At 43.1% G+C, this 12,559-nt stretch overlaps 1 protein-coding gene across 1 annotated transcript in view; it reads left to right on the plus strand.

Moving 5' to 3' along the window:
- The window catches only part of LOC126260552 (uncharacterized), a 99,948-nt gene that overhangs the window by 36,858 nt on the left and 50,531 nt on the right, over positions 1–12,559 (plus strand). The window contains exon 3 of the mRNA XM_049957886.1: positions 1,397–1,639. Within this exon, the coding sequence (XP_049813843.1) occupies positions 1,397–1,639 (243 nt within the window). The remainder of the gene's footprint in view (positions 1–1,396; positions 1,640–12,559) is intronic.

A 12,559-nucleotide genomic window follows, 5' to 3' on the forward strand; every position in this document is an offset into this window, starting at 1 on the left:
GTGTGTGGACATACCGGGCGATCAGAAAGTCAGTATAAATTTGAAAACTTAATAAACCACGGAATATTGTCGATAGAGAGGTAAAAATTGACACACATGCTTGGAATGACATGGGGTTTTATTAGAACAAAAAAAAAAGTTGCTAGACGCGTGAAAGATCTCTTGCGCGCGTCGTTTGGTCATGATCGTGTGCTCAGCCGCCACTTTCGTCATGCTTGGCCTCCCAGGTCCCCAGACCTCACTCCGTGCGATTATTGGCTTTGGGGTTTCTTGAAGTCGCAAGTGTATCGTGATCGACCGACATCTCCAGGGATGCTGAAAGACAACATCCGACGCCAATGCCTCACCATAACTCCGGACATGCTTTACAGTGCTGTTTACAACATTATTCCTCGACTACAGCTATTGTTGAGGAATGATGGTGGACATATTGAGCATCTCCTGTAAAGAACATCACCTTTGCTTTGTCTGACATTGTTGTGCTAATTATTGCTATTCTGATCAGATGAAGCGCCATCTGTCGGAGATTTTTTGAACTTTCGTGATTTTTTTTGGTTCTAATAAAACCCAATGTCATTCCAAGCATGTGTGTCAATTTGTACCTCTCTAGCTACATTATACCGTGATTTATTCAGTTTTCAAATTTATACTGACTTTTTGATCACGCGGTATAAGGCAAGAATGTGCGTCTCGCGGGAGGCGTGTGCGAGATAGTCCCTGCAGTCGCACTATCCTCTGTGCCCTCGGTGGCTCAGTTGGACCCCTACGTAATAAAAAAAAAAAAAACTGAGTGAATAGATCACCGCTGAACATGTACGGATGTCACGGGACGTCCGCCCCGAACAAATACAACGAATGATAACGATCAAAATGAGCTTAAAAATGGATAGAGCGTCTGCCATGTAAGCAGGTCTCGGGTTCGAGTCCCGATCGGGGGACACTATTTCACCTGTCCCCGTTGATACATATCAACGCCCGTCAGCAGTTGAAGGTATTAAAATATAATTCTAATAACTGTACTTCTGTCGACAGCAGATGCTCCTTAGACTTCAGGTGACGTCAGATAATACACACGTAACGTTTCGCATTCGTAGCGTTGCTTTCGGCTGAAAAAAAAAAAAATCCGGTGCGCTACTTTTTGGGCAATTCTCGTAGAACTAAACTATCGGTACTGTGTTTTAACCCGCAGGTTTTTCCCACCCTTAGTCTAGAGGCGTATTAGGCAGAATTAGTGTGATGTCTACTGGATGTGACAGTTTTTTTTTGCGATGTGCTTATTTGAAGAACGTAGGGTGGAAAATTAGCGGCGATCTTATCGAATGCGCGTGCTCCTCGTTCCGCTGACCGACCTGCCTGCGAGCACAGTGAGTGAGACTGCCTGGTGGGCGTGTTGCAGGCGGCACCGATGCCTGAACCGGCCGGTGACGGACGACGGGCCGCCGCTGGCGCTGGAGCCGGGCGCCCAGGTGCCGCACGCCTCGCACCTGCACGCCGACTTCCCGGCCTACCCGCCGGGCGCCGCGCAGCGCCCGCGCCCCGTGCGCCTCCACACGCAGCTCGAGCTGCCCGACGGCTCCATTACCGCCGTCTCCTCCTACCGCCACGACTACGACGAGAAGCACGCCGAGAGGCAGCAGAGGTAAGCCCCACCACTGGCAACGCCACCTAGAGAGAAGGCCTGTGCGCTGAGCAGCTCGCCTGCCAAGAGTAGTCATGGAAGTTCCGACCGTCCAAGAGCGGCCTCTACTGGCAGGAGTTTCTAGAAACGCTTTTCTCTGGCTACATGTTTTATTTCTAGTGTCGTACATCGCTATTTCAACAAAATTTCTCTTATATCAATTATTTCACACCCTAATACATTAAAACTTACCTGTTTTTACTCTGCAAATCCAAACTTGTAACGGGATTGATGGCTTCATTAGGCCTATACACATGTTCTTAACTACACACAAATTAGCATTTTTAATAATGAAAACATCATCTCTCTCCATGTGAAATCCATAAATACAAAATTTAATTTAACATTGATGATTTTATTCTATCAAAATGATGAAAAATCCAAAATTGAATATTTTTTGTGCTTTTTATTTTAGAGTTCTTAATTTTTAAAATGACCAAAATTCTGCCACTTTTGTCTTGCTTTGTAACCTTAAAAAGGTCACAACCCCAAAACCATTTGACTTACAGACCTGAAATTTGTACCACGTTATTCAGTTTCTTCTAAGGTTTAAAGATGTGTGCTACTTTACTAGATCCACAAAAACGCTGAATTCTTCCAAACCCAATTTTTTAATCCTTAAAATTTCAAAATTAGAGTTTCTTGAAATAAATTTTATTTTACTGCAATTTGCTTTGCAAACTGTATCACAACTTTTGCAGACTGGTTCATGACAGTTACGTTAAAATGAAATAAACAAGTTATTTGTGGTAGCAGTTTTTGCAGATGATGTATATAAATTGCAGTAGTTTAAAAGAAAAAGGCCTTTTGCAAGCTGCACATTAAGTGTTTTTTATTTAACTTGTGCACACAGACCCATTTTGCCTTATTTACAAGGTGTCTTCAGTGGGTGTCAGATCAGCATCTAAAGCTGTTTGGCTTAAGAATTGTAAATAACACAACAGAAAATAAATACTATGGAATAAATATTAATAAAACAAAACCATTCAGTTTTATTGACACAATAATGAGCTTCAAGAGATATGGATTGTTGAAAGAAAATTAGCAAAACACTAGAGGGAGAAATGGGAGCAGATTGCAGCAATTCAACACTTACAATGCACGAGTCAAGCATACATACAGCAGCCTTTTAAAACAGTAGTAGTGGCATTTTACACAGAATGCAATAAGATTCAGTACATTCTGAAAACTCCAGCACTAAACTTCACTGTCAGGCATTACTGTGTTTGAATAATGGTATCTCAGAAAATTGTTGCTTTAAACTAATGAATTTTAAATTTTTGTATCTCTTGTCTGTTTCATCTTTTTGATAATTGTGATTTATTCTTCTATGATTTCTTAAGAAGACAAACTGTGGATAAAAAGTGGTCAAAATTTTGTTGTAATCCCTTCAAAAGAAACTTACACTGCACGAGTAAATGTTGTGGAAATGTAACTCATGGACGATGAATCTGAGCTTGCGTATTTAAGAAAGATTTCATGTAGAGTGAAATCATCTAGTGAAAGAAAGCCTGAACTACTGATAATTAAAAGCAAAAAATCTTATGGAAAGGTACAACTGAGTTGAAATATGTCTACTGGCCCTGAGTTTGTGGATGCTGAAAAAGGCTTGTATTTGTTGAAGGCATCTGCCTTCATTATAGAAATCCTCGGTAATAAAGAAATGTTTCGTCTCAAAAAATATTGTAAAGACAAAGCTGACAAAATAACATTGAAATTAAGTGAAACCTTCTTTCAGGAAGAAACTGGTGAAAATCAGGAAATACTTGGCTGTGATGATACACAAACAGAAATGATTGCCAAGTTTAAACACAATTAGTAAAAATGAAAAATTTTCAGTGTTGATTTTCCTACCCAACTCATGTAGAAAAAGAGTCTGGAGTAAGCAACTGCAGGGTGTGAAACAAAAATAGTGGAAGAAAAGGGCCTGCTCTTTACTTCTGACCCTAGATCTTGACAGTCTGTGTCTGCTAAAACTGCTCTGTTAGTGAAAAATTTCACTGTAATGATAATACTAGCACGTGAACACCTGACTAACATGGTTACATTTCTATGGGAAAAGATGGTGATAGCAAGCCAATGTATGTTGAAAACAAATTAATTTTACGACATGTAAGAGAAGTGTACAAACTTTTCAGATAAAATTGCATTCTCAAAAAATGCTGTATTAAGGCCAAAAAATTGTATCATAGCTGGAGCTAGTGGGATACTTACTGTTCTCTTTTTTTTCAAATCATCAAAATGGAAATTAATGATAGCTGGAGCAAATTTGAACAAAATTTACAAGAAATTTATGAAAATCTGAGGTTTCAAGAACCAGACCAATGGTTAATTTCACATTTACTAACCAATTAATCAGTATTCTTTTTTAAGTAATAGCTTTATTAATCACAATATTTCAGAGAAATACAGGGTAGTAATGAATAAAAATATTCTTACAATATGTGTGTACAGTATGTATTCAAACTGCATAAATTCAGCATGCTGTTTACAATTAATGTTCAATTCAGACTTCACTTACTTCTGTTGAATATGTTTTTCTTTCTAGGGACAGTATCCTTCACAATGCTTTGATTTTTCTTTTTGGTAAAATTATTAAGAAATACATTGGTTGATATCCATATTACTTTTTTTGCAAGTATCTTGAGCACTGTGACTACCACATTCTCTTTCCCAGAGCAGTTCATTCATTAAAACTGAATTCCAAGCCAGGTGAAAAACCAGTTCTCTTTGGTTTGGTACTTTAAGGAACTCAGCTTCAAATTTGACACAATTTCATAACAGTCAGGTAAGTAGTGACAACCACACTGATAATCTGAGAGCAAGGTGTTGTGTCTAGACCATACAGCCTAGACACAATGCTGTAGCCGATAGGGCACGCAAGGCTAACGCAGACGTGCGTGAAGTCTGGAACATGAGAACTTATAAATGAATAAGAAGAAAAGTACGTAGATGCTTGTTACTTAACTTTTAATTAGTCCTTGGAATACATCTCTCTTGAATATTAGTAAGCTATAGGCACTGATACGAATGGCGCCTTGCTAGGTGGTCGCCATTTAACTTAGCAGAGGGCTATTCTACTGTCTATCTCTCGGCAAATGAGAGCAAGGCTTAGCACGTCCAATCGCTAGCTATGTTGTCCGTACAACTGGGGACGAGGTCTCCTCAGTCTCTCGAGACCTGCCTTGTGGTGGCGCTAGGTTTGCGATCCCACAGTGGCGACACGCGGGTCCGACATGTACTACAGGACCGCGGCCGATTTAAGTTACCACCTAGTAAGTATGGTGTCTAGCGGTGACACCACATTCCTCCCACGCAAATCGGCGAACAGTCGTGAGATAAGGCTTCCGCCCGCCGTGGGGAGGACCCCATGTTGACGTATGCGATGAGGTGGGGAGCCTAACAACAGGCGAGGCTGTGCCACCCGCACCCGGCCATTCGGTCCGAGGGGAGCTAGGAAACGCCTGAAAACCTAGTCCAGGGTGCACGTCAACATGCGGTGTATGCGCACGTAATGAGACAGGAGGGGCCGAAGGGTCGACCTCCATTGCGTCGGGGAATCCGACGCGCGATGACGACATCTGGTCCGGAGCGGGCAAGAGGTCCATGGCGGAGGACGGCTGGTCACGGGAAGCGAGCGGCGGCGCGTAACCCTGGGAGGCGCCGGGCGGTTGCAGCGAAGCGTCCACTGCGGGCGGCGCCGGCGGTGGCTGCGGCGGCGGCGCGACGCCATGAGGCAAAAGGGAAGGCAGCGTCGGTAACACCTGGGGATGAGGCGAGCCAGTAGATGGGTCCCCAGGGCGCTGACCTGACGGCACCGTCGCTGAAAGCAGACGGGGAGCGGCAGAACCCAGGCGACGACAGAGGCGCAGCTGATTGAGATGCCGACGCACCTCACCAGAGGCCCCCAAAATCAAATACATCGCGCGGCCGAGGCAGCGAAGAATGCGCCCTGCGAGCCAACGCCGTGAACCGCGATAGGTGCGATAATAGACAACGTCGCCAGGAGCAAAAGCAGGAGTCTGCCGCTGCACAGGAACCTGATGTGGCGGATGCAGCAAAGACATCAAGGTGCGATGAGAACGACCATGGAGCAATTCAGCCGGCGAGCGACCATCGCGGGGCTGAGAGCGATACGAAGACAAAAAGAACAACAAAGCGTCCTCCCGAGAATGCGATTCTTTCAGTTTCAACATCTGTGACTTGAAAGTCCGGACCAATCGTTCAGCGGCACCGTTTGACTGAGGCGAAAACGGCGCGGATGTCAGATGTTGAATACCATTGGCCTTGCAAAAAGACTGAAATTCGGCGGACATGAATTGTGGGCCATTGTCGGAAACAATAGTCTGCGGAAGACCTTCAATGCAAAAGATAGCAGACAAGGCTTGGATTGTGGCAGAAGACGTCGTGGAAGACATCCGGACAACAAAAGGAAAATTACTGAAAGCATCGACCACAACCAACCATCGAGCATTCCAGAATGGACCAGCAAAATCGATGTGCAAGCGTTGCCAAGGGGAAGTGGCTTTTGGCCAGGCAAAGAATTGCCGCGGCGGTGCGGATTGCTGTTCGGCACACGCCACGCAAGAGGAGCACATATTCGTAATCGCAGCATTGATTCCGAACCAAGTACAGTGCTGACGAGCAAGTTGTTTCGTACGCACTATACCCCAATGTCCTTGGTGAAGAAGCCGTAAGACAGAGGACTGTAACGAACGTGGGACCACGACTCTGGACTGAGCATTATCGGAACGCAACAACAAAACACCACGTCGGACAAAAAGTCTCTCCTTGTGAGCAAAAAAACGGCGAACCAAAGGATCCTCGATCCGTGACTTTGACAAGGGCCATTGCGTAGCAACAAAACGCAAAACAGTAGCAAGGACAGGGTCAGCAGCTGTGGCTGTAGCTACACGACGAAAATCAATCGGAAACGATTCGACCACGTCATCGGTTTCCGAATCAATGAACATGCAAGCAAGTTCGGAAGAATCGAATGCTTTATCCGCAGCAACAGGCAAACGGGACAACGCATCAGCGTTTCCGTGCTTAGCAGTGGACCGATACAAGATATCGTAGCGGTACTGCGAGAGAAAAAGTGACCAGCGAATGAATTTCTGCGCTGTACGTGAAGGTACAGGCTTGGTCGGATGAAAAAGCGATGTCAAAGGTTTGTGGTCCGTGATGATGGTAAAGTGAAGACCATACAAGAAATCGTGAAACTTTGTAACACCAAACACGAGAGCTAAAGCTTCTTTCTCTATCTGTGAATAATTTCTTTGCGCAGATGAGAGCAATTTGGACGCAAAGGCAATAGGGCGATCATGCGAGCCATCCTTGTGCGCAAGCACAGCACCGATCCCGAAATCCGATGCATCTACCATCAACAAAAGGGGTTTCTGGGGATCGAATGGCGTAAGGCACGTATTTGAAAGTAACGCCGATTTCAACTGGCGAAAGGCGCGTTCGCATTCCGTCGTCCAGACGAACGGAACACCTTTACGGCGTAAGCGATGAAGCGGAGCTGAAATGGAAGAAGCATTGCGCACAAATTTTGCATAATAATTAATTTTACCCAGCACACTCTGTAGTTGTTTAACATCCCGTGGCGAAGGCAACTCCTGTATGGCACGGAGGTGCTCTGGACTCGGATGTATACCGTGGGCATTTATGACATGCCCCAGGTAGGGTAAGTCCCGAGCAAAAAACACACATTTGTCCTTCCTCAAGCGAAGACCATTCTGACGCAAGACCTGAAATAATGTTCGGAGATTTTGCAAATTTCGGCTTCTGTCTTTCCTGAGATCACAATATCGTCCAGATAGTTCGCAGCAGTAGGGACCGACGCACAAACAGTTTGTAAATATTGCTGAAACAAAGCAGGGGCGGATGCACACCCGAATGGCAGTCTTTTGAAGCGATACAAGCCAAGATGCGTGTTTACCACCAAGACGCGCTGGGATTCTGCGTCCACAGGTATTTGCAAGTACGCATCTGCTAGGTCCAATTTTGAAAAATATTTTGCCGGGCACAGTTTGTCAAAAAGATCTTCCGGGCGGGGCAAAGGAAAAGTAGCAGTCACAAGTTGAGGATTCACAGTTGCCTTGAAGTCCACACAAAGTCTCAATTTTCCGGAAGGTTTTGGTAAAATTACTAAGGGTGAGGCCCAGAGAGAAGCCTGCACACGTTCAATTACACCTTGTGATACTAAATCGTGTAATGTTCTTGCGACCTCATCACGCAATGCGTGGGGAACATTGCGCGCTCTGAAAAATTTCGGTTGTGCGTTTTCTTTCAGTTCCAAATGCGCTTCATAGTCCTTAGCGCAACCAAGGCCCGGTGCAAAAATGTCTGCAAATTCTTCACAAAGACTAGAAACACTGGCGGAAGGCACAGTCTGATTCACTGATAGGACCTGATTTACTATAGACATATTAAACAATTGAAATAAATCTAAACCAAACAAGTTCACTGCAGTAGAAGAACGAAGAACGTAAAATGAAACAAGTTTCGTTTGTCCCTTGTATGTTGCAAGAAGGCTGCACTGTCCTAACGCAGGGATATGCTGTCCTGAGTAACTATGTAACTTAACAGTTGCGGCACGCAATGGCGGTTTGCCCAGTTGCTTGTACGCGTCGTGATTGAGCAATGAAACTGCAGCTCCGGTATCGAGCTGGAATGGTATCACTTTGCCTTCAAAGTCTAAGTCCACAAAAAGTTTATTGTCCTGCTGACGACAAGAGCGACTGTCACGTGCAATTTGAACTGATACAGGTACAGAAGCACTTGCGACTTTACGGGATTTTCGGCGACGTCGACGCACTCTGTTTGTGGGACTAACACAGTCACCGTTAGCTAAAGTGTCACTGGACGGGTGGGAATGAACTACATGAATGTCCATGGGCGAAGGTCCACGAGCCTGATTATCCTGGGTTCGATTCCGGCGCGAAGCAAAGGGCCTGGAGTTATTGTGATTGTCTGATCTAAGCTTTTTCTGGCAAACACTTTGAACATGTCCTTTCTTTTAACAGTAAAAGCAAATAGCTTGGCGTGACGGGCAATTTTCACGCGAATGTCTAGCTGCACACCGCGGGCAAGATTTCACTACAGTTGCTTGCTTACGCGGCGCACGTGTTTGCAAGGTAGGCTGCCGCTGCTGTGACGGGCGCGAGGGCCGCGTAGCGTCCCGTGCAGCGGGCCCGGCGGGCCGGTTAATGTGTCACACTGCTGGCGAAGTTTCAAATGAGTCCTGAGCAAAGTCAAGTGTGTCTTGCCTATCCAATATGTCTATCACTTGTTGGAGGGAGGGATTAACGAGTTTCAAAATCTGTTCCCGTATGCGAACATCAGAAACGTTCTGTGCTATTGCATCACGCACCATAGTGTCTGAATAAGGAAGGCCACAGTCACATTCAAAGGCACACTCCCTAGTAAGTCCTTGCAAAGTTGCAACCCACTCCCTATTAGTCTGACCGGCCGTACGTTTGGTACGAAAGAACGTATACCTTTTTGCAACTACATTAACTGTTTCTTTGAAATAGGCATCTAAAGCAGACAAAATTTCTTCGTAGGTCAGAGTTGCTACGTCGCGTCGGGGAAACAATTTCACTATCACACGGTAGGTAGACACACCGACACAAGAAAGCAAAAACGGCTGCCGCTCGTTACCTTGAATTCTGTAGGCTGCTAGATGAAAGTGGAACTGGCGAGACCATTCGTGCCAGGTCTCTTTGGTGGCATCGAATGGTCTAAATTGCGGTGCAACAGCATGGTGTGGATGCGGTAGCGATGAAGCGGCAGCTGCCGCATCGTTTTGCAGCGCACGTTGACCCTGGACGAGCTGTCCAACGGCTTCCAATAACGCCTGCGTCTGCTGATTCTGCAAGCGAAAAAATTCGGACAGTACATCCGGAGATTGTGGCGAAGCCATGACACAAACGAATTAATACAAACTCTTTTTCTCGTCGCCAATAATGTTGTGTCTAGACCATACAGCCTAGACACAATGCTGTAGCCGATAGGGCACGCAAGGCTAACGCAGACGTGTGTGAAGTCTGGAACATGAGAACTTATAAATGAATAAGAAGAAAAGTACGTAGATGCTTGTTACTTAACTTTTAATTAGTCCTTGGAATACATCTCTCTTGAATATTAGTAAGCTATAGGCACTGATACAAATGGCGCCTTGCTAGGTGGTCGCCATTTAACTTAGCAGAGGGCTATTCTACTGTCTATCTCTCGGCAAATGAGAGCAAGGCTTAGCACGTCCAATCACTAGCTATGTTGTCCGTACAACTGGGGACGAGGTCTCCTCAGTCTCTCGAGACCTGCCTTGTGGTGGCGCTAGGTTTGCGATCCCACAGTGGCGACACGCTGGTCCGACATGTACTACAGGACCGCGGCCGATTTAAGTTACCACCTAGTAAGTGTGGTGTCTAGCGGTGACACCACACAAGGAATGAGTAGTTTTCCTCTACTTACATTCTGTATTAGGGAATACATTTCTTGATCATCTAAAATGTTATCTAACACCAGAATATCTTTACAAAACTCACATTTAGTATTTTTCAGAACAGAGTAGCAACAATACCCTGCTATATATGTAAGAACAGGCAAATCTTCACTGGAATTTTCAGTAAGTTCTGATGGATTGACTACTATTTCATCATGTATGGAAGGAATCTCAATGACAGTATTTGGGTCATCTGAGAAAACATCCTGTATGGACTGTATACTTATTTCGCCAAAAGCAGTTGATTTTAAATTTAGATTAATTACAGACTGCAAGCGAAGCTTCTTTTCTACCTCATACACCTGCCTGATACTGACATTGTACCGGCCTCCACATAACTGCCTATACCTTCCAAATCTCTCTTCGAGCAAATCAGTTTGAAATTTTTCAGGTAAAAAGTAGGAAAACTGCAACTCGTTAATACAATATTCAGACAATTTTATAAAGGCCTGTGTTGTTTGAATTAATGCTGAACATGTTTCTTTTGTTAGTGAGCCCTCAGGATATCGGATGTTTATTTTTTCCCATCTGCTTAGCCATTCTAACATTCCTGTAAGATATGCATACTTGGGGTCATCTATTGTACATTGTTTTAAAGGGCTCATGAATTCATCGTTTAACATATTACCCTTAAATGGTGTTTTCACATTCGCTATTTTCCACCATTTGGTAAACAAACTAATGTAATTTGCTGTTTCCATACATACTAAGGAGTGATTTGGACCCGGTGTTTGAAGGGCATTAGCTGTGACATCACAGAAAATTTGCAGAGCTAGTTTAGCATTTTGTTTTTCAAAGTTATTTGGTCACATAGCTTTCAAAGTCAGACCATAACAATATTTTGCCAGTTTTTCATGTTCAAGGTCATATAGCCTCAGTAAGGTATCAAAACAGACATAATGTATGCAAGAATCATTTTTTTGAAATGTGGGATAAATCATACAGGAATTAGTTTTTTGCTTTAACCAATTATGCCAAATGCACTTCATAATGTGTACAGTCAATTACAAAAAACAATGGTCTCACTGAATCTTTAGAATGGTTATATACATAAGAGACTGAAGAGGGATTTGAAAATGATGACATTGCCCTTCTATTAATGGAATTATTATCTGAAATTACAGACAGTACTTTGAATCCTGTATCTTCAAGACCCAATACTATTCTTTTGATCCATTGATGCAAATTATCACCTGTTAATTTCTTGACTGGTAAAATATGGACAACATCTCTAAAGTTACTCAGTATACTGCTGATCATGAAAACATATGCTGAATTTGCTGTCAAACATTCACCATTAACCATACCAACAACGCTTCCTCCTTTATAGTCAAAATATTCTTTTAGATGTATCTCATATATTAAAAGGTTGACATGATATTCATGTGGTTCAAGAAATTTAAATTTACCTCTCGTATACTATAAAAAATTATTTTCACATTGCTCTTTTTGGGGGCCTATGTTAATACTAGAACATACTCTTTGAATTGTTGAGGGATGAGGGCCTACAAAAAAAACCATAATCTCTATTAAACCTATAAGCACATGGGGAAATACTGTAAGATAAACAAGAAAATATCATGAATGATGGAGTGTATGAAATTTTCTTTGATGATAGTAATTTCAACTGTTCAATGATAAAGTGGATGTTTTTGCTCTTTTCATACTCAGATAAATTGTCTGCAGAATGTCACATACATAACTCAAAATTTGTTCAATATTATTTGGAACATTAATCTGCATGTCAGCTTTTTCCACACAGTCTAACAGATTACCTAATTCAACAATGCTTGAAACCCTTGTTAAAATGTTGTCCCCATTTAGTCCTCTTTTGTTTCATTGCTTGTTCAGGACAAATACTGATACATCAAGGCCTTCACTAACAAGAACAGAATATTTTACTATAGGAGAAGGAACTGTCTCAATGTTTGCAAACAATACAGATGTTGGTTTTGTAATGATACTCCAGAAATCAGATAGCTTTAACATTGACAGTTTTGCCTTTAACTCACACAGTGATGCAATGGACTGAGCTTTTAAATATATTTCCCTTTCCTTCAGACTATCCTGAACAGCTGCCTGAATATTTTTCTCTTCAAGTTTCTGTCTCTTTACCTCAGGGCCAATTCTGTAGCTTGAAGGTTTGCTCAAATAGTGTGGGCAGTTTGGAAAAACAGAAGGAACTGCTGTTGAAAGCAAACTTGGTCTTGCAAGTGTGCGAGGAACGTCTCCATTTCTTCTGATATCTTGATATGTTGTTATAATTTCATGAGGGTGAAAATGCCGTTCACACACATACAACCAATAATCCACATGACAATGCAGGACCGATTACAATGATCTTAGTAAATGAACTAATATTACTGATG

Source organism: Schistocerca nitens, chromosome 5 (genome assembly GCF_023898315.1).
Source record: "Schistocerca nitens isolate TAMUIC-IGC-003100 chromosome 5, iqSchNite1.1, whole genome shotgun sequence".
Classification (NCBI taxonomy): domain Eukaryota; kingdom Metazoa; phylum Arthropoda; class Insecta; order Orthoptera; family Acrididae; genus Schistocerca; species Schistocerca nitens.